This window comes from Penicillium waksmanii (assembly GCF_028829765.1).
Source record: "Penicillium waksmanii strain IBT 27052 chromosome Unknown utg000008l:1.0-5622682.0:1.0-5626561.0, whole genome shotgun sequence".
Taxonomy (NCBI): domain Eukaryota; kingdom Fungi; phylum Ascomycota; class Eurotiomycetes; order Eurotiales; family Aspergillaceae; genus Penicillium; species Penicillium waksmanii.
The window spans coordinates 2,930,801-2,950,432 of record NW_026643254.1 but is presented as its reverse complement, the minus strand read 5'-3'; the positions used below and the strand labels follow the sequence as shown (position 1 = coordinate 2,950,432).

Below are 19,632 nucleotides of genomic sequence, written 5' to 3'. Positions count from 1 at the left end.
TAAAAAAATATGAGTTGTGAAGGAGGGGGAAAGTGGAAGATGCAGTGTCTATGTATAGCTGACTTGATGCTTAGAGTGTATCAGAGCCACCGACATCAAGGGAGCTTTCTAGGAATGGGGCGAAAAGGAGCTGAGTTGACAAGGGCACGTCGCAAATTAAATAAACATAAAATAAAATAAAATAATAAAAAGAGAGACGTGGAGACCACGACAGCACACAGCAACGGCCCAAGACTGGATCGTGACCCCAGCTGCCCGTAATCTCTCTCCTACTCGTATGCGTTTCCTCCCGTATATTGGGTATCGGAATCAGGGAGCTAGGGACTGGGAAGGGAGGGCATCGTAGACCGCCCTCCTGTACGTGCCTATCAGCGTACAGCATGCCCGGGCTTGGGTAGAATATGGGATGACGATGTGGAATGACTGTAGCCCACCCACGATGGGCAGATCTCGAAGCCCGATGTCATTGGCCGATCCCTATAATTCCCGGGGAATGCCATCAGCCAAACGGGGTAGGCGATCTGTGTTTCAGATGCGAGAAGCCCGGCACCAGAAATGACGCTTATCGCTAGGGGACGAGATGATGGAGTGTTGGATGGGGACGGTGTATCCATACTCCAGGGGTAACCCTCTTTTGACTCTAGGAAGGTGTATCGGGATCGAGCGACGGAGTATTTCCAGTGGAGTCCGCTCAGCAGTCTATTCCATTCAAACTTCCATAGTTCGATGTCTGTACGTGCCGGGCTCCAGTTCCCCCACACCAGCCATATTTTGAGTCGGACTCTTTACGGGAAGTATCACGCCTACAGAGTATGATAGGTGCCCATTTTGTTGGGTCTCGTGTAAAAACGGAAAGCAATTAAAATTAAACTCATAAACTGGATTTCATTGCTCTTTGAGAGAAGAAAGAGAGTCAGACAAAGTCGATTGGTACTAGTATTGTCGCATACCTAGACTGTACCGAGGCCCACATCGCCGTCATTCTTATGTACCTCGATGTATTTCAGCCAGCACCGACATGCTGGTCACCCCGACCCCGGGGGAGAATTTGCGGAGCCCTCGGATTCTTGCGTTTTGATCTCTCGGACACAACCTCCATACTCGAATGAACTTTAGTCGACCGAGCCTTGACGACATTTGACATCCCTGTCCCCTAGGAATCAGCATTGGTAGAGGGGTCCTTACCCAGGGTTGTTCGATGGTCGGGTGCCTTTGTGCCCAACCGGGAAACGGAGGAGAAATGGCAAAAGCGAAATCCGTGTCTCTGTGCGGTGTGTGTGTGTGTGCCACAGACGGTCGATCACGATGCACATCATCATTCCCTCCTATTTGACCCAAGACGCGTAGTGGGGGGGGGGCTAAAAGTGGTCCGACGTCAGGTCCATATGTACACCGCAAAAAAAAGGGAGACATTGAAAGCGGGACAAGGCGACCATTGGGAAGGATTTGAGAGGTGTGAGATAAGAATAGCGGTACACCGTCATTTTCGGGACCGAAAACAGCGAGGCTGTTGGATGAGGCTGGGGCGTGGCAGTGAAACGTTTAGGGCGGTGCAGAGGTGGATCCCCCAGGATCACCGGTGGTTTGGGAGAGTTTGAGGGTTGGACTCTCCCTACCGTCCTACTAGTCTCCCCTCTGACGAACCGTCGGTGGAGTTTGAGAGAAAGTTTGGAGGGTTTGGTGGTTTGGTTTGCCCCTCACTGGCTCTCTCTGTCTCTCTCTCACCGCGTTCGCGTTCCCGTTCCAACTCGATATCACATTCACTTGATGGAACCGAATACCAAATGAGCGGTCGGTATTCGGGGGAAGGGAAGGGAAAAAGTGTTGATCACCAAAACAATGAGAGTTTGTATTTTCGTTTTTTATATTTCGTTTTTTTGGTCAAATCCCGCAAAACCAACCAAGTGGGTTTTCGTTTTTTGATTTCTTCTGACGACTCCAGAAAAAAAAAGATCACTCGATCCACCCCGGCGACCTGAAATGCGTACCTGCGGGCTTGCATGCATTTCGCGTCCGTGATACAGACAAGGCGCGATCCCGAAATGCGACAAGCCGCCAGCTGCAGAGTTGAAATGCGATCAGAACTGTGCGGGGTTTCTTCTCACCCCGCGTTACCTGATGCGTTGGCGTTGTCGTGCTTCTCAGCTTTTCCTTGATTTCAAAAGTTTTGACTTGTCGTTTAAGGCCATCCGTCGCACCCGAGCTCGGGCTCGCGCTGAGCATTGATGACCCCTCATCATGCTGCAGGTCTGCAGGTCTACGGGCCCGTGAGAGTGAGACTGCCCATGAGAGAGACGACGACGACTGGTTGCGCTGGCCCATCGAACAAAGCGCTTACAGATTGACAGACACTCGCTACTGTAGGCTCAAGCTTGTCGCTATCGCCTGTTGACCCATTAGGGATGCTGGCATTGGCATCCTGGCACGGCAAGAATCCGACTGCCTAGCGTTGTATATTGTCTTTTTGCACTCAACTAGTTACTTACTCCGTAGTACTGCTCCCCCTCCCCCAATGAGTCACGATCGTTGCACTAGATTCAAAAAAGACCTTGCTGACCCTTATTTTTGGGATTTGGCTTTCCGGTCGATCCGTGCGCTATCGTATAGAGCGGTTGTGGCGGTTTGTCTTGATAATGTGAAGATATACCTATCATTAGACGTTGAGACGTATGCACCGAAAAGCGCCACGCTATCAGCGAAGAATCACATATCGCAAGCGTGGGGCCCACTCGCAGTAGGGCGACGAGCATCTCGTCATGCCATTTACAGCTCTCCACTCACGAGCCGTGGCTAAGGGGGTCCTGAGCCACTCTGATGGCATTGCCAGTGTGCCAGTGACAGTGACAGCGAGGCAAACGATAATCTCGCGTGCTCGGCGGGCCGTGAGGGTCCAAATATTTTGTAGACCGCCCCTCTCCCTTTTGGTAGTATGGCCCTATCAACCTATCTGCATCGCCACGGGGGCCAGTAAACACCCCTCCTCCCTAAAGTAGGCGGCCGACTCGGTTGACGGTCGGTGACCATCCTGTTGATCGCGGGAAAAGAGGGGTGGGTGAGGGGACCTAGGGATGATCTTGGAGGGGGCCCAATCCCAAAGTCCCCAGTCCCAGTTTCCGAGTTGCGAGTCGCGGGTCTCAATCTACCTCTACCTCTCTCTACTCTGCCGTGACGTGCCCAGCGCAGCGCATGAAACCCCGGGCGCTCGTTCCCGTGACCCTTCGCGCCGTGATATTCCCTTCCCGACACAAGGCGTCAATGATGCCGGGGGTTGACTGGATCGAAACAAAGGAAGTTAAGATATCATCGCCGAATGAGGGATAGCTGGTCGCAGAAGTGAGAAAAAAATGTCTTAGGAGGGTGATTCCTTCCAAGGTTCTTGGGTTCTTCCATTGGCTTGAGTGGGGGGGAGTTAACGTTGCGCTGTTGAGAACCGGGGGATCCACCACTTGACAGGGTCGTTCACCTTTGTATTGTATTACTTACTTGCGTGATACAATACCGACAGGACTGTACCGATGGTACTAGTATTAACTACAGCTCTACTTACAGGGGATCCGGAAATGGCCTACGTATTCATGTCCTAACACGGCTAGCTACCCATCGTGCAGACGTATGCAAAGCAGTAGCGTTGCTCCTGGGATTCTCCCCCGGGATTGAGATTGAGTGATCGAGGATCGGGGACATGTTGAATACCATAAGTAGCTAGGTATGGGATGATCCAGGGCCTGAAACTCAAAAGCATTGGTGACAATGAATTAGAGTCAAACCAGTACACTTTGTACTCCATATTCCGTCTTCAAACTACCAGGCTAGGTGTAAAGTGTCCGGAGACTACTCCCCGATGGATTTGCGTATGTATGTAATAAAATACCAAGCCGCTCATCAATCTCGCAGCCGCTCCTTGCTACGATCAGCGGCCCTAGTGAGCTCCCCCGCTTTCTCTTGATCCTCTGCCCTATGAGACTCGGCACAGCGAACACTTGAAAGAAAGTTGGAATTACTCTTTCATTTCTTGAAAAAAAGGCCCCCTTTGTTTGTTTCTCTCTTTTCTGATTATTTTGCGGGGCCTCATCCGCTGATTTCCTCCTAGTGCCCAATATGTATTACTATCTCTTACACTGGCATATACATACACCACGGGACGAGAATTTTTTTTTTCTGTGTATCAAAAGATGGTATCTTTCACACACCTGGGCACCCACCATTCCCAGCCCAGGGAATTGTAAATCCACCAACGTTGGGTCTGACAGCGCGACTCGATTGGATGACATCATGAAGACGCACGCGAGTTATGGCATGGTGGGATCCATAGATAGGATGAATTGAACAATAAGTAAGCAGTATGGAGTGTACGGAGTATCCAGTACAGGAAATACTAGTATTATATACTTAAATTACACCTGTATCGGATCGGATCAACCAGGTAATACCAAACCGTTGATGACACTCTCACACCCAGTGCCCCGGGTTTCCATAGCCAATAATGGCTATCAATGGAGAGCTAATAGGAGCCAGGGGATCGCAAGCTAGCCACTCACCGTTGAAACTCAGGGGTACAACGGCCTGTACGTAGCTTTGAAGGATATTAGTGATTGAACTCCAGGGAGGCAAAATTACACATCCGATGCCCAATGTACTTACTCCCTACTCCGTGGAGGGTCTGATCATCAGGAGAGAAGGGGTTTTTCAATGTCTCCATTCCAGCGAGATTAAATCTATGGAGTATAATCTCTCATCGGAATGAGTGCTCGGATAGTCCAACCTACGAGTACTCCATCCTCGGTCTCCCTGTAATTCGCACGGCCAATTGCAATTGATTGAGACCCAACTGAATGGAACCATTGCGCCTTTGAACAAGGGTTGAGTCAGTGACCTTCCTAAGCGGGGTATATCCTCCCAGGGCTGAAAAGCAGCCTTAATGCGTCATGCGGTCGACAGCCGAATGAAAGAGTGTTGCCTTGTATCCCCTCCCCTGATATTCCTTGTGTGTGTTATTGCCTACTTCGCTCTCCTTACGGCCAAGTCCTCGAGGTTTCTCGAGTGTCTGGTGTTTCTCTGCACGTACGTATCGCGTCCATGCACTGCAAACACAACGGACAACGCGGCGCAACAGCAACAGGAAAGTGGAAGCCGCTATGCAATCCTCTCAAAATAATCCACTCGTCTCACAACCCTCCCAAGGATGTCTCATCCTGCAGCCACCTTCGGCTCAGCCACCCTCTACAGACGCTTCGATGCGTCTTCGATGCTCGATGCTTAATCTACTCCCGTGTTCTGCGACCCACTCTACAGCCATCCCATGCCAGAGGGTCATTCTGTCATCCTCGGCCCCCGCCCCCTTCTCCTCTGCAAATGCAGTCTCCCGCGCCACCAGGGAGGTCACAGTTGACCTTCTAATGCCGTGGCGTGGCTGGAATTAGTCTCAGGCCGAATTGAAACCCCACTGCGACCACTCACTTCGGTTACCAGGCGTATCAAATCACCTTTGATCCCTAGACCCTCCTCTTTTCTTTGCTTTTTTGCAAGGTCTAGATATGTACAAGGTTGTCAGTGCTACGCTGCAAGGAAGAGCGCAGATGGTTCGTACCGAGATAGTGTAACCAGCAGGAATCACGACGCCTCTTGGATTCCAGTCCTAACTACAATGTCGACATCTATACATCTTATGCATATGCCGCCTTCGCTGCCGGTGTGGGGTGATGTGATGTCTCTCACGAGGTTCCTCTCACCGCTGCCTACCGACAACAAGATGTACATACTTCTTGTCAATATAACCGGCGTCTACTTTGTCTCATACCCCAGGATACGCATCAGTAGCCTGGCCCTTTCGAGGTACCCGCATGAATGACGGCTTGCAGCTTCTGTCAGGCAATCGCTGAACGAGAAACTCGCTCACGGAAGGTCATGCGATACGGCAGGGTTCTCCAGCCTTCTTACAATAATACTATAAGCGACACATATGACTATGAGCTCAACTACACGGCAAGCTTACGGGTAATTGCAGAACTCGAATCGTATGACTGATTTTGGAGACGATACGAGCTTGAACACAATGCCTGAACGATCTTCCCAAATACCGGACCCTCTCTTTTCATATGTGTTACATATGCTTAGTGGTCAAATTAATCCATCTTGATACACGATACGGTTGACCTCAAGCGGAGCCCGTGGGAGCAGATATCGGGGCTGAGATCGGGATTCTATTATTCCCGACAAGGGCTGTCCATCATCTCAAGATATTTGGACCCATCGGGCCCCGTTTTCTTGAGCTGCGTAGCGGCTCTTTCAGCTTCGGTAATGTATGCTCCCCAAGGATCAAATTGGACCCCACTGGGGCTATCATATTAGGCCACGGTGGCTGCAGCAACCTCACCACTGTCGAGAGTTTATCTTATTTGCTTCAACTATAAATTGTTTCATCTCGATATAGAGTGTGGCAACAGCGGCACACGTCGGCACTGGACCGACTGTTCTAGCCAGAGATTCCCTGTCGTTTCCAATTCCATGGCTCGTGAGTTCTGGGGGATTTGCGATGTTTCGAAACCCCGAGCCGCGTGCGGCACGTTAAGAAATCTCCGAACCTGATCTACTTGAAGCAACTAGATTCGTGTTCATCTGTCTTTAGGTTATGTACGATACACTACCAAGGACCGTCTCTGCCCCCAATGGGAGTGCTAGGGCTGGGGCCGGAAATATTATCACGGTCCACGATGTGGATCTATCGTGGATCTGGGGCTGAAAAATAGCTGGATACTCCTCTTGAGAGGTCCATGCCCACTCAGCTTCCCGCTGTGGACAACGTGGCTTCCAGAAATCGATCGAAAGAAGCAGCCTCGTCCACCGCTACGTCTGACTTGCAGAAATGGATACTGTCATTCGGACAACAAGATGCGTTGGCAGCGCATTGTAACCCCTCACGAGCTGAGGCTCGGTCGGATCAAAAATGCCGAAATACCTGTTTTCCATTGCAAGGTTTCTTGTTTCGATCTTGTTTAACGCAAAACTAGTTAGCTTGCGCATTGGTATTCGCACCAGACTGAAATTGAAATAAATGAAGGACGCGGCGCGGGACGGCCGGATAGCCTCAGATCGTTCTCAACGCTCTCACCCGCGGTCTTGGCGGCCCTCGCTTGATCCATACAACGGTTGAGACGTATCAGATCAACGGGGTGGACCTTATTCTGTTCTGTCCACGGCAGTCTTTTCCTGATGGAGGGTCTTCAGTATATTACGGTACTCATGAGCTGGGTCACGGCATTTAATCGCCAGGATTGTCCGATCGCTATTCTTAGCATCATGTTCGGTGGTTCCTCCCCCCCCCTGTCATTCTTGATGGCATGCATAAGAGCATACCCAGGAGCTGGCAAGGAGTGCGTCTGAAACATGCGAAACCGGCACTCCGGGACACCAGCATGAACCGTTGTGCGGAGGTGAGGTATCGCTCATCGTAAGATTGCGCCAGCTCTAGCGAGGAAAAACAATCATCTATTTACTCCATACAAGGTAATCACACGATATGTAGGACTCAAAAGAGAACAGAACCCTGAAAGAAAAGGAATAAAAGATAGAAAACCCTCCTGACCCGGCTTTAATCGCTCCACTTTTCATCTCGTTATCTGGAACCCGCGGTCCAATTAATGTGAAACGTCATTACACACAAACTGGCCGGGGTTGGATTGAGATTTGAAAGGCTCGGATCCCACCGGTAAGCTTAATACGAAGGGGTTACGAAGGTACGAAGGTACAAAAGGGTAAACCGGCTTCACTTCCAGGTAAAGAATACCGCCGGAACGGGGGATGGGGAAACGGTTCCTTGGGGGAAGACTGACAGGTTGTCTTACCTGTCAGATTCGCCTGCTCCTCGCTACCAAAGCTACGGCGTAGCCTACTTCAGTCTAGTCTTCGGTGGCCGACCCAAATTCGTCGTCTATACGAGGCGAAGATGATATGCTGTATTTCTATATTTTAGATATTTTATACCAGTAATGTGGTGATCTACTAGAATTTGTAGATACTAGTACTACTTGTAGTATGGCAGGTTCCAGTGGGGCCAGGTGACCACCTGTGGGAAGTGGCCAGTGGCCAGTGGCTGTGTTGTTGACTTGTTCCTTCCGGGCTACTTCGCTTCCCCTCAACTTGAATACTGCGGGGCACGTACATGCCATCAACTGTGACTATGTCTCTCTCTACTCCAGTTAACCTCAAATTCACAAAGGCTTTACCAAAGGTCGAAGTATGCACGATCTATGTTGATCTTGAGGGCGGTATCGAGGCTGATCCAAGTCCAGTTGCATGCCCATCTGAGTGGCAGTATCAGTCGCCAATGCCTTCACGAAATATGGCAGCGAAAGAAGACTGAAGACGCCAGTTTTCCAGTGGCAGATCCCCTGGTGCTTATGCCCCCGGGAAAAGTCGACTTTACCCTGCAAACGTAGGTGAATATCCCAAGCATTCAATGTTTACATAGAACTGCAACTGCGACTGCATCTCTACAGCATATGACTGACAACACTAGCACAGCTTCTTCTCAGTCTTCTCCAGGCTTATCTACCAGCTATGCAATGACCTCGAAAGCCTAGCATATGCAACAAACTCCGTCTTGGAAGATTTTCTCAACGATGGAATTTGCTACCTGGAACTCCGAACAATCCCTCGACCATCCCCAGAAGCCAACATAACCAGAGAAGACTATCTGAATACCATACTGGACACCATCGACAAATTCAAAGCTAGAACTCAAGAAATGTCCGTGTTCCTCATTCTCGCCTTAGACCGAGGTCACACCACCACCAGCGAAGCACGCGAGATAATTGATCTCGCCATCGCCAACAAACCGCGCGGGGTTGTCGGCGTCGACATCTGCGGGAACCCGACGCGGGGCGACGTCACCCTATATCGGGATGCATTCGCCCGGGCAAAGGACCACGGGCTCGGACTCACCCTGCACTTTGCCGAGACACGCGCATCAGGGACACCGGCCGAGTTAGCTACCTTGCTTTCCTTCCAGCCCGATCGGCTTGGGCACGTCATCCATGTTCCTGATGAATTTAAACGGGAGATTATTAGGCGCCGGATTGGGCTGGAGCTGTGCATGTCTTGTAATGTGCATGCGAAGCTGATTGACGGGGACTTTTTGGACCATCATTTTGGGGAGTGGAGGCATACTGATTGTCCGATTGCGTTGTGTGTTCGTTTGTCCCTCGATATTTGAGACCTCTTTCCTTTCTGTTTGTTGGAGGCCAAAGCTGACACATCTGGTACAGACGGATGATGTAGGGTTCTTCTGCAGTCCTGTCTCGAACGAATATCTTCTTGCGGCCCAGCATTTTGGACTTGATCGTACCGACTTGCTTGACATTGCGACAAAGTCCGTGGACGCAATATTCGGAGGAGAGCAGGAAAAGACGAGACTCAAGGGAAGGTTGATAAAATTTGCTTCAAACTGATATTCAGTCGCGGAGCTACTACAAGTGAGTCCATTTCATAGCTAACTAACTATGATGCGCACAACTTTGTCCATTGGCTAATCAAAGAGAACACAACAGCGCAATATCACGAATAAATGACCCGGAAAGCATTATTCATATAGGCATATATCATGATCAATTCTATTCTAATTGTGACGAAATATCAAGACTATAGACGTGTGCTTGTTAAAGAAACTTGCGAGTGTGGCCATACTTGCTTCATCCAACACCGTCGTCCTCATTGTGTCTTCACATTTTAACACCTCCTTTCAGTACATCTATCACCTTTTCTTGAAAGTCTACCGCTAGAGAAGGCCCATCAGTTCCGCGGAAGTCTTCCCTCAGACAAGCAAGCACCGCTTGGGTGTATCCCATTCCCATTTCCTTTGGTAGATAGAGAGCCGCTCTCGCCACCAACTCATCCAGCACGGCTTTTGGCCTCGGCAGTCGCCCATTAACCTCTGCATCGCGGATTTTCGTTTGCATTATTCGGGATAGCGTAACCCATAATCCAATTTCAAGAAGCACGACGCCCAACGCATATATATCATGCACGCGGCTGAATTGCTGTGTCGGTCGACCCTGTCGACGTGGATGACGATAGAGATTCGGCTCGACCTTGAAGTCGGAACGCATATCCGTATTTTGCTGATCAGAGCGTGCATACCCCCAGTCACTAAGATATGAGACAATTTTGTTTCCAGACCTTGGCTTGATACGATGATCGTGGAGATCTTTGGCGCTGACTCCTGATGGTGTCTCGAGAAAGAGGAGGATTCCTTTGCTCCAGATATTCTTGTGGACCCAGCATGAGGCATGAACATTGGAAAGGCTCAAGGCGAGCGTGTACGCCATGCTGAATCTGTCATTCAGAGAGGGCTTCTGAAGTAATCGGTTGTCGCCATCGACAGCGTTGACGAAGGCGTGAAGAGTCGTAAGAGAATCTCCCACCTCCCCCTCTGACTCGGGTAGCTTATACAGGAAAACAGTTTGTTCCTCTGTGGGCTGATCGACGAACCCAAGACATTCAAGTGCATAAATCTTGGGCTGATCGAGAGATTCTGTTTCTGTGCCAGTAAAGGTGGAATTTTGTAAAATCCAAGCCAAGTTGTGAATGGGCTTCTTGAGTGCGTCGATCTCATCCTTTTCTAGATCATCCCGTTTGAGCTCGCTTTCGTACTCATGATACTCAACAACAACTTGAGTCGCTTCGGATCCCAGAGCGGACCATTTTCCAAGCTGAAAACCCTCAGTTTTCTTTCCTTCTTTGGTAATGGTACCAGCCAGTTCATGGTAGTCTGCCGGTGCCTTATTCTCAGCCAGATTGCGCCGCGTCAAAACTGGCTCTAAGCCTGTACCCTTCAATCCCTCTCTGTGATCTGCAAGAAAAATAGCTAGCATTTCCTGGGATATGTGCTGCATAAGATCCCGTAGATTTCCAGACAGTCCGGTATACGTCTCTAGCATGACATTCAGCCTTTTCTTGTCGAATAGGGACCAGTCAACTGCCTTGTGCTTAATAACCTCTGCCTTGCTTTTCCATCTCTTGATTAATGATTCTTCAACCTTGGGCTTCACCGACTCGATGGTGAATTCTTCATACCCGAGGCCATAATTGACAGCGACACGCTCATACGCTGCTAGAGCCAGGCGCATCCGGTCCAACAGATCATTCACTGTGCTCGCGATGAAATCGTCCGGTTTCCCTGTAAGGATCAAGCCATGGTCTGGATGGCAGCAGATCCTTTTGAAGAATACGAGCGTGGCGAGTTGCGTGTTCAACTTGCTTCGAATTTCGGCCCGATCATCATCGAAGGATTTATAGTCTGAGATGACACCTTGAATGAAGACGGTGACTTGGTAAAGCTGGGTTATAGCTGTCGAAGCTGTGCCATAGAAGTCCATTTTGACCTGAAGATCAATTTAGCATTTTAGGGGGAACTGAAATAATTGAGCAGAACAAAGGAACAAAGGAGGGGCTGGAGATGAGGCCCCGTAAGCACTAACTTGGTACTAATATAGAATAAGCCCAATTACACGCCAAAGAGCTTTCGACAGAATAGCCCCGCACCTCTGCAGATAGCCGAACTTGAAGATACCTCATTTTTCGTCGGATTCATCCGTGTAAATTTGACAAGGTTCCTGAAAAACAGCATGGCTGAGATTTCCTCGTACGATGACATCCTCAACTCCCTCGACGAGAATGCCTTCGAGTCATTTGATGGAGGGAGCCTCTCACCCACCCTCGAAGACTGGTCCAGCCCTAAGGACCTTGAAGAGATCGAGTTCGAAAGTCTCGACCTCTCTGAGTCCGATTCATCATGGGTTGACCCGTTAGAATCCGCCATCACAGCCACCCGCAATGGATCCGCTCCAGTCCTCAGCACCCTCTCCCAATTCACAGCTATTCTATCCCAAACTGGAATCCATGGCCCTCGTCTCCTGAAAACGATTAACCTCTCGACTCGTGGTACCAAAATTGGCTCCGGTGCCCAATTCACCGTTTTCAAAGACCCTTCCTTCCAAGGAGAGGTGATAAAACGCGTTAATGTTCCCCTTTCCAATAAAGCCGACCAGCGCTTCGCGGCGACTATGGACTATCGTCTTCAGCTGAGGACACTTTGTCTTGAAGTTCTGTCGCTCTGCAATCCCATCATGCGTGCACATCCAAATATCACAAGTCTGCTGGCGTGGGGATTCGACTATCCATTTGCGGATATGGCTGTACCAGTCCTATTCATGGAGGAGGCACTGATGCCGTTGAGTGACTTTCTCATCACTGAGAAGAGAGGGGTAGATGTGAGATACCAGCTTGCACTTGATGTCGTGAACGGGCTAGAGGCACTACACAATCTCGGCATCGTGCATGGGGATGTCAAGCCAGACAACGTACTTGTGTTTCCGGGTCCGAATGACAAGGTCCCATTTCGGGCCAAGATGAGTGACTTCGGAGTGTGCGTTGACTTAGAAGCGCCCGATGCCGGGTTCGAGTTGAACGACTATCGTGGTACCCCGGCTTGGTTGGCTCCTGAAGTAATCGCTGAGGATATCTCCAAATTTGGCAAATTTTCACCCGACATGATGTTTAGGTTTGATTCCTATAGCCTTGCATTGGTGTTGCTGTCTGTCTTCACGGCCGGCGGTCAACCCCTTACTTTCAACAAAAGTTTCGATGGGATCTCTGATCGGGTCTCTAAATTACTCAATGACCGCAAGGATATCCCATCCGCTATTCGCATGGAGGTTCGCAAAGCAGTTTTGAAGCTTTTGGCCGAAGACCCCAGAAGTCGCCCTTTGCCAAACCAGGCATTACTCAAGACTGATACGCCAGCATATGCATCTTGGTATGGAAACCCTCCCCTCTTCTCACATACGAGTATCTGACAGTTGGCGATATTGGCGATATTGGCGATAGGCTTTCTTCAATCCAATCTAGCGCCTCCACAAATACCCCTACGGGTGTTATTGACCCAATCTACAACAAAGGCCCGCTCTTCTGGTACCGACTAGATGAGAGTATTCGCAAAGAGCTTGAAACGCAACACGCTCTTAGCAAAGAAGGAAATGCGCCTCCATTTACAGGTGATGTTCTACTTGGAATAGCCCAGACAATCACCGGGGAAAAGCCTACGTATCTTGATCGTCTGCTGACATATCTGGGTGACGCTGCCAAAGCAGGATCCTCACCTGCTAGAGCTATATATGGACAGATTATGGAGGCTCATGGGCAGGAGTCAGACTTCAGCCAAAACGTGCTAGACAAGTGGATGTTGCAAGCTGTTTCTGAAGGATATTACTTTGCAAAGCCAGGGCGACTGCAAAACGAAATTGAAGATGCAAAGCAACGATTTAGAATGAACGGAGGGTTTTGCTCGGATCCATTCTTAGGAAAATCCGACGTGAAAGCAGCAATGAGTCGACAGAAAGTGCTGAACTGGATGAGAGAAAGAGGAATCGTTGTTGATCGCAAAGGGAACACGTTACTACACGCCGCCGCCGCTTTCGGAGCTAGCGATACAGTACGGGCTATACTGGAGACTGCGGAAGTTGGAGTGGACGTGAAAAATGAGAATGAAGAGACACCGTTGTACAAAGCTTTCCAAGCGGGACAGAAAGATGTGATTGGAATCCTTCTCGATCATGGAGCTGATGCATCCTGCAGAAATCGAGAAAAGAACTCCCCGTTGCATTGGCTTTTTACCATTCCAGATGACGCGATTCACGATATCACAAAGCGAATGCTTGAAGGGGGTGCAGATATTGACGCAAATATGGAGCCTGTGGTCAAGGACAACAGTGGCGGATATCCAGAGAAGATCCAGATTCTTCATTAGTAAGTGTTGTCGTGCGCATTGAATCCTAAGCTAACACCCTATAAGCCCATTCGAACTACCCCACGGAACACCGCTTCATTGGGCATGCTTCTTTCGAAACAGAACTGCAATAGACACTCTGATTTCCTTTCAAGCGAATATCAACGCAATGTACCACCGTTTAGACTCGTCAACCACTCCACTTGCGCTATCCGCATACTTCGGCGAGCCTGAAATAGCAAGACATTTGTTATCTCGGGGTGCGGATGGAACGCTGCTCGACTCGATTGGAAGAAATACGTTGCACCAGATCACGAAGTACTTTCCTGATCGACATGGCTATCTCCCTCATCAATGGCATTATTGGATCCGCCATGGAAACTGGAATAAGCATTTTGAGAAGCTCACAGATCTAGTCAAGATCTTAGTTGAGGGCGGAGCGGATGTAAATGCCAAGGAAAATGGGCGATTTCCCCTGACACCGATTGCTGCTGCTGCTGAGCTCGGGGTCTGGGATGGAGGAATGATAAATGCCCTGCTAGAAGCGGGGGCCGATTTGAAAGAATCAATTCTTGCGGGAGGAGATACAGTCTTGCATTGTTGGGTCGCCGTCACAGCACCCCGACTGGATTACCCTGACTCATATATCCCAACCCTCAACAGGATAGTTCGTGCCATGCCGAATATTGATATTCCCACTCGATATGAAGAAGATACACCTCTGCACACATTGACGACAACATATCACACCGAGGACGAATTCGAGGCCGCGTGTAACATTCTACTTGGTCATTCTCCACCAGCAGACATTGACAGAGTGACACGCCGTGGGGCTACTGCATTGTCGATAGCCTTGGAGACTCACCTTGACCCTGGACGACGAGGCCGCTTTATACTTGAAAAAGGTGCCAATTCAACTATTATCAATGACCGAGGCAGAGATATTTTCTATTCAATTGCCAACAACGCAGTACTCAGCGATAAACCCAGCCACGATCTTATTGAGCATTTCCTGCATGCCCTTGGCTTCAACATGCAACAAGTTTTCGAAAAATGCTACCTTGGTAACAAAGATAACAGCCGCGAATCTATATTTGCTGCCGCGAGTCATGGAAAGCCCCGTACTTTAGCTCTTTTGCTCTCGCTGGGCCTCAAAAGCAGTATCAATATCCTGGACACAACCAAATCGCCACCACGGACACCACTGGACCAAGCCCTCCATTCTGCGGAACTAATTCGTCGTGATCACATCCAAGCACTAGCGTCCTATAAAATCGGTAAATCACGTACTAATGCACTTGATCAAAATCTTGTGTATGGTGACAACCAAGGCCCGCCAGATCGTGCGGCGGAGGCTTATAGATGTTTTCCGGAAGTTATCCAAATTCTACGAGATGCTGGTGCCTTGCGAAAATGCGAACTGGAAGGGAGTTCGGACGGCGATTACATTGAGCAGCCGGCGGACTGGGATAAGAGTGAGATCCAAAAGTACGGTTTTACGAAGGAAACTCAACCGAATGCCGAGGCTTGGCGGGGGTTGTATGATTTGGCCCTTTATAGCAATGGATGGGGGTGGCTAAACAAACTTATCGGAGGAAAAAAGAGCTGATATAGATGAGTCTTGGAAGTTGAAGAGTCAATGCTATAGGACAAAAGAAGAAAGCCGAAGGATCAATCAATTGCAGGGGTCGGGATCGGTAATAAGAGCACAATATGTACATATGAAATGCATCATCCGTCTATCAATTGGAAATTGACAGGGCCGATTCAAATTGCCCAGAATGCCACATGGGGCTAAAACGAATATAGACTGAAAATCTTATTGCCGATGTCCACGGGGGGTCTAAGTGTCGCTGTATGCGCCGATAAAGATCGTCAGGGTGGCGTGAACTAACATAGGCAGGGCCCACTTGCGGGCAGTGGCGTTTGGGGGCCAGAGTTTCTGCACCACGGAAGATGCAAGCCTATTGGGAGGGATCACTTTTGCTTCTCAAAAGTCACGGCCCTCGTGGGGCCTTTAATTAAAACCACTCATTTCAATGCAGGGGGAGGCGGAAGTCAGTGTTGATCGTTCACTGAATCGGGATACGTGGGACCGTTCGCTTCCACTTCAACTGATTTCGCGTACAATTGTATTGGTCTAAAATAGTATTCCAAGAACTTGAAGGAAGGATGAAACCGCCCGTAAGCAGCATATAGATCGTCCATTTCTTACGAGGCATATTCCAGATGACGGCCGTTGCCGAGCTCCTATTCAGATGAATGGAAGGAATAGAAGATATTTAAACTGCCTAGGCGCCTCAGAATCTTGTCGAGCTAGAATTGAAACTGTACACCCCCGACACTTCCAATCTTTTCTATTCATTTCATTGAAACAAAACTAGAACCTTCATTGATAATGCGCTTTGAATTTGCGGGACAATCCTCATGGCTTGTCCTGCTATGGGCATTATGGATGATTGCGATTGGGATTCCACGAGCGTCTGCATCGGACGAAGTGCAAAGAATGATAGCGAGAAGAGGTCTGCAGTCAGGATCTAGAAATGCCAGTAGCCATCACAGCTTCTCCACATCCAGATCGACCATCTCAACCCCAGTTCCATCCGTTACACTGCCGTCTGAAAATCCTCCATCGAGTACAGTGACCATTCCTGGATCGTCGCCGACCACCATTCGGAAAAGTAGCTCCGTGGCCACCTCAAGCCCTGGCCTGCCTAGCCCCGGCCCTTCGAGCTTGCCTACTAGCTCGTCAAGCCGCCCTTTGATTCCTACCCAGAGGACAACCAGTGGCACGGCTCACGAGTCAGGCTCCAATCCAAGCTCCAATCCAAGCTCCAATCCAAGCTCCAATCCAAGCTCCAACCCAAGCTCCGATCTGAGCTCCAACCCAAGTTCCAATCCCAGCTCCAATCCCAGCTCCAACCCAAGCTCCAACCCAAGCTCCAATCCTAGCTCCAATCCTAGCTCCAACCCGAGCTCCAACCCAGGGACCAAGGATACCAGCTCGCCGTCCGGAGGCTCACCTTCAACACCTGGTTACCCAAAGCCTTCAAGCAGCAAAATTCCTCCTTCTTCAGCTGGGAATACAGTGGTTCCCGTTACTTCAAAAACTGTGATCACTAATCCAAGCACCACCATAACCAGTGCTGTTACTACATCTTCAACGGTTCCATTTCCTATAACTCTAAACACCGATGACCCACAAGCTACTTCGAGTGTCAGTTCTTTACAAAATGAGATCTCGGTCACACTCATTCCAATTTTCTCAAAATTGATTGACACGCCAGACAAAAACAAGGCACAAGATGCCATCGAGAAACTCAAGAAGGTAGAGCCGGAGGCTAGGGTAAGAAAACCATCTAAAAATGTCGCAAGAGTCTCCCATCGCTAACCAGCTTCATAGAATCTTCTGAACAAGATTGATCCGAGCTCAGAAGGATCAACAGGCTCATGCAGTGACGGTGGGAACCTTCTCTCGGACTTGATCAACGCTGTCACCTGTATCGATGATGGACTGAACAAAGTGAAGTCTGAGATTGAAGAAGGTATCGACGACGACTTTTCTAACATCGAAGGCTTGGAGAGCACGGTTTCTAGCATCACAGACCTAGCCGAGAACTCCAATGACGAGGATCAGTCATCGTCAGATGATTCTACTACTTCGACCTCCTGCTCCTCCTCCACCACCACCGAAGATATCTACGTGGAATGCTCTGCCACCTCAGCCCCTGGTCGTAAGAGACAAGCAGCAACATCTTGCTCCACGTCGACAAAGACAGTGACTGGCTGTGATATCTCTGCCTCTACAACAACTACAACGATTTCTTGCTCGGAAACTGAAACGATTACAAATTGTGATGTTGTGTGCCCAACCACTGCTATTCCAAAATCCCAACTGGCTGGTCGTGCTCCTGTAACGGTGAGCTGCAGCACCACCTGTTCAACGGAAACCGCGTGCAGCACCACTGGATCTACCTCGACTAGCTGGAGTACTACAACAACAACACCAAGCTCCAGTGTTGGTGGGCAGTGTGGAACAGGATGCTCGTCTTGCATGTCTCTTTCTACTCCGACTGCTAGTTCAGCGGCAAAGAGGGATCTGGATCTCACCAAGCGTACTCTCACATCCCCACAAGATGCTCCTTATAACGGCGACACCGGTGCATTCTTGGTCGACCAGTATGTTTGGGCTGAGTGGGTGCCGCTTGGAACTGGTGGAAGGTCAAACCCCACAGCTCTTTATCATGAGCTCAAGAAGGTGAAGTATGACATGGCTGTCCAAGGATTATATGGTTGCACCTCGGTGGTGGTTGTATCCGAGAAGGCTGTATACATGTCTCATTTCTGGGAGGTTCCTGGATTTAGCCAGGGCAACTGGGGAATTGGAACACAGGAGAGATTTGAACAAGAAGTCCTCACTCCTCTTGAAAGTGGCGATGGCGGATCTGGAATCTCCGGTTTGCGACAGTACGCAGGATCTAACGGGGCATTTGCTAGTCAATACAGACCTGCAGCATATGTCATTAGACCTGGTAGTTCGGGCCGAGCGGATTATGACAAGGCATATGACAAAAAGGTGGACCAAATCGTGGAAAAGGTGAAGGATATTTTGGGGGTTTCGACTCCTCCAATTCCTATCACTTACAGTCGCGCCGGAGGCGGAGGAGCCGACAATACCTTCACACCTCTGGGAAAGGTACTTTTTCAGTACGACCCTGTTCAAGCTCGCCAAGCCACCGATAGCTGCTCTATTCAACAAGCCATGGTGCGAGTTTGGGTGGAAGACAAGCCTCGCTACGTCCATCAGAGATACTGGATTGCGTATGATGACCAAAAGGTTGCACAGTCTGGTAATCAAAAGCGCGATTGCCCGGCCGATGCAACTGCAGGGGGACAAGTTCCACTATCATCAGCACTCGAATCAGGTTCAACCTCTTCAGGCACTTCTCCCTCCAGTAGTAGTCCCATTTCCAACACTTTGACTTCGACACCGAGCGCTTCCTATTCTTCGGTACAGACTAGCCCAACTCCCTCTTCGACTCCGAAGCCTACTTCAACACCCACACCGAGTCTGGAAACAACTACAACTGAGGAGCAAACAACAACCGCCGATGAGACCACTACAACAGCAGAAGCTACCACAACGACGGAGGCACCCACAACGACGGAGGCACCGGCCACGACGACGGAGGCACCTACCACTACGACGGAAGATCCCATACCCACAACCACAGAACCACTACTTCCAACCGCTCAGCTAGTTGTCGCTTATGTTGTCAATGGCTGGTCCAACAGCTGGAGTGTATATACGCCCGACATCTTTGACGATAGTCCTGACTGGTGTGATGGCAGTACTGGCCAGTGGAGCGCCAGTGGTGACATATCTTTGAAGAACGTCCCTTATCCTGACGGTGACAATGATTTGGACTTTGATGTAGACGATAAGAGTGATTGCTCTTACTCGTCCGACTCGGATGAAACAGCTGGTACTCTGAGCTGCCCTGACTTTTCGGAGGATGTCCAGTGCACGGAATATGGTGATCAAAGCCAATCAACCTGCTACGGCGTGGCAAATGCTATGATGGTTGTTCCCAAGGTCCTGTGCCAGTGGGGCTAGGAGGATGTATAATAGCAGATGATTGAAGGAGCCTTGGAGATTGGGTAAACTCTCGCTGTATGCCCTTGAATTAGTTATGCATTGAAATGTATTTCTCCCTATAATATTTCCAGGAAGGAAAGAGTTGACCTCACATGCTCGTAACCTGCCACCAACCTGCCCATGCTAGTAGTGAACTGATGGAAACCAATGTAATGTGTGATGTGTGATGTGTTGGTTGATCTATAAAAGTGGG

General features: G+C 49.5%; 4 protein-coding genes across 4 annotated transcripts; 3 read left to right on the top strand and 1 right to left on the bottom strand.

Annotated features, from left to right (window-relative positions):
• Nucleotides 1-8,176: 8,176 nt before the first annotated feature.
• Nucleotides 8,177-9,419, top strand: N7481_009419 (putative adenosine deaminase; the record flags this gene model as incomplete). The annotated part of the gene is made up of 4 exons (XM_057268638.1): nt 8,177-8,233; nt 8,289-8,431; nt 8,521-9,187; nt 9,264-9,419. Coding segments are annotated over 4 exons (1,023 nt in total), but the record flags the coding sequence as incomplete, so codon positions are not given.
• Nucleotides 9,420-9,716: 297 nt separating this feature from the next.
• Nucleotides 9,717-11,372, bottom strand: N7481_009418 (uncharacterized protein; the record flags this gene model as incomplete). The annotated part of the gene is made up of 1 exon (XM_057268637.1): nt 9,717-11,372. One exon carries the CDS (start codon nt 11,370-11,372, stop codon nt 9,717-9,719), a length of 1,656 nt encoding a protein of 551 aa, XP_057119314.1.
• A 249-nt stretch (nt 11,373-11,621) lies between these two features.
• On the top strand, nt 11,622-15,389 carry N7481_009417 (ankyrin repeat and protein kinase domain-containing protein; the record flags this gene model as incomplete). Its single annotated transcript, XM_057268636.1, has 3 exons — nt 11,622-12,811; nt 12,883-13,800; nt 13,847-15,389. 3 exons carry the CDS (start codon nt 11,622-11,624, stop codon nt 15,387-15,389), a joined length of 3,651 nt encoding a protein of 1,216 aa, XP_057119313.1.
• Nucleotides 15,390-16,178: 789 nt separating this feature from the next.
• On the top strand, nt 16,179-19,397 carry N7481_009416 (uncharacterized protein; the record flags this gene model as incomplete). The annotated part of the gene is made up of 2 exons (XM_057268635.1): nt 16,179-17,126; nt 17,184-19,397. 2 exons carry the CDS (start codon nt 16,179-16,181, stop codon nt 19,395-19,397), a joined length of 3,162 nt encoding a protein of 1,053 aa, XP_057119312.1.
• Nucleotides 19,398-19,632: the final 235 nt, after the last annotated feature.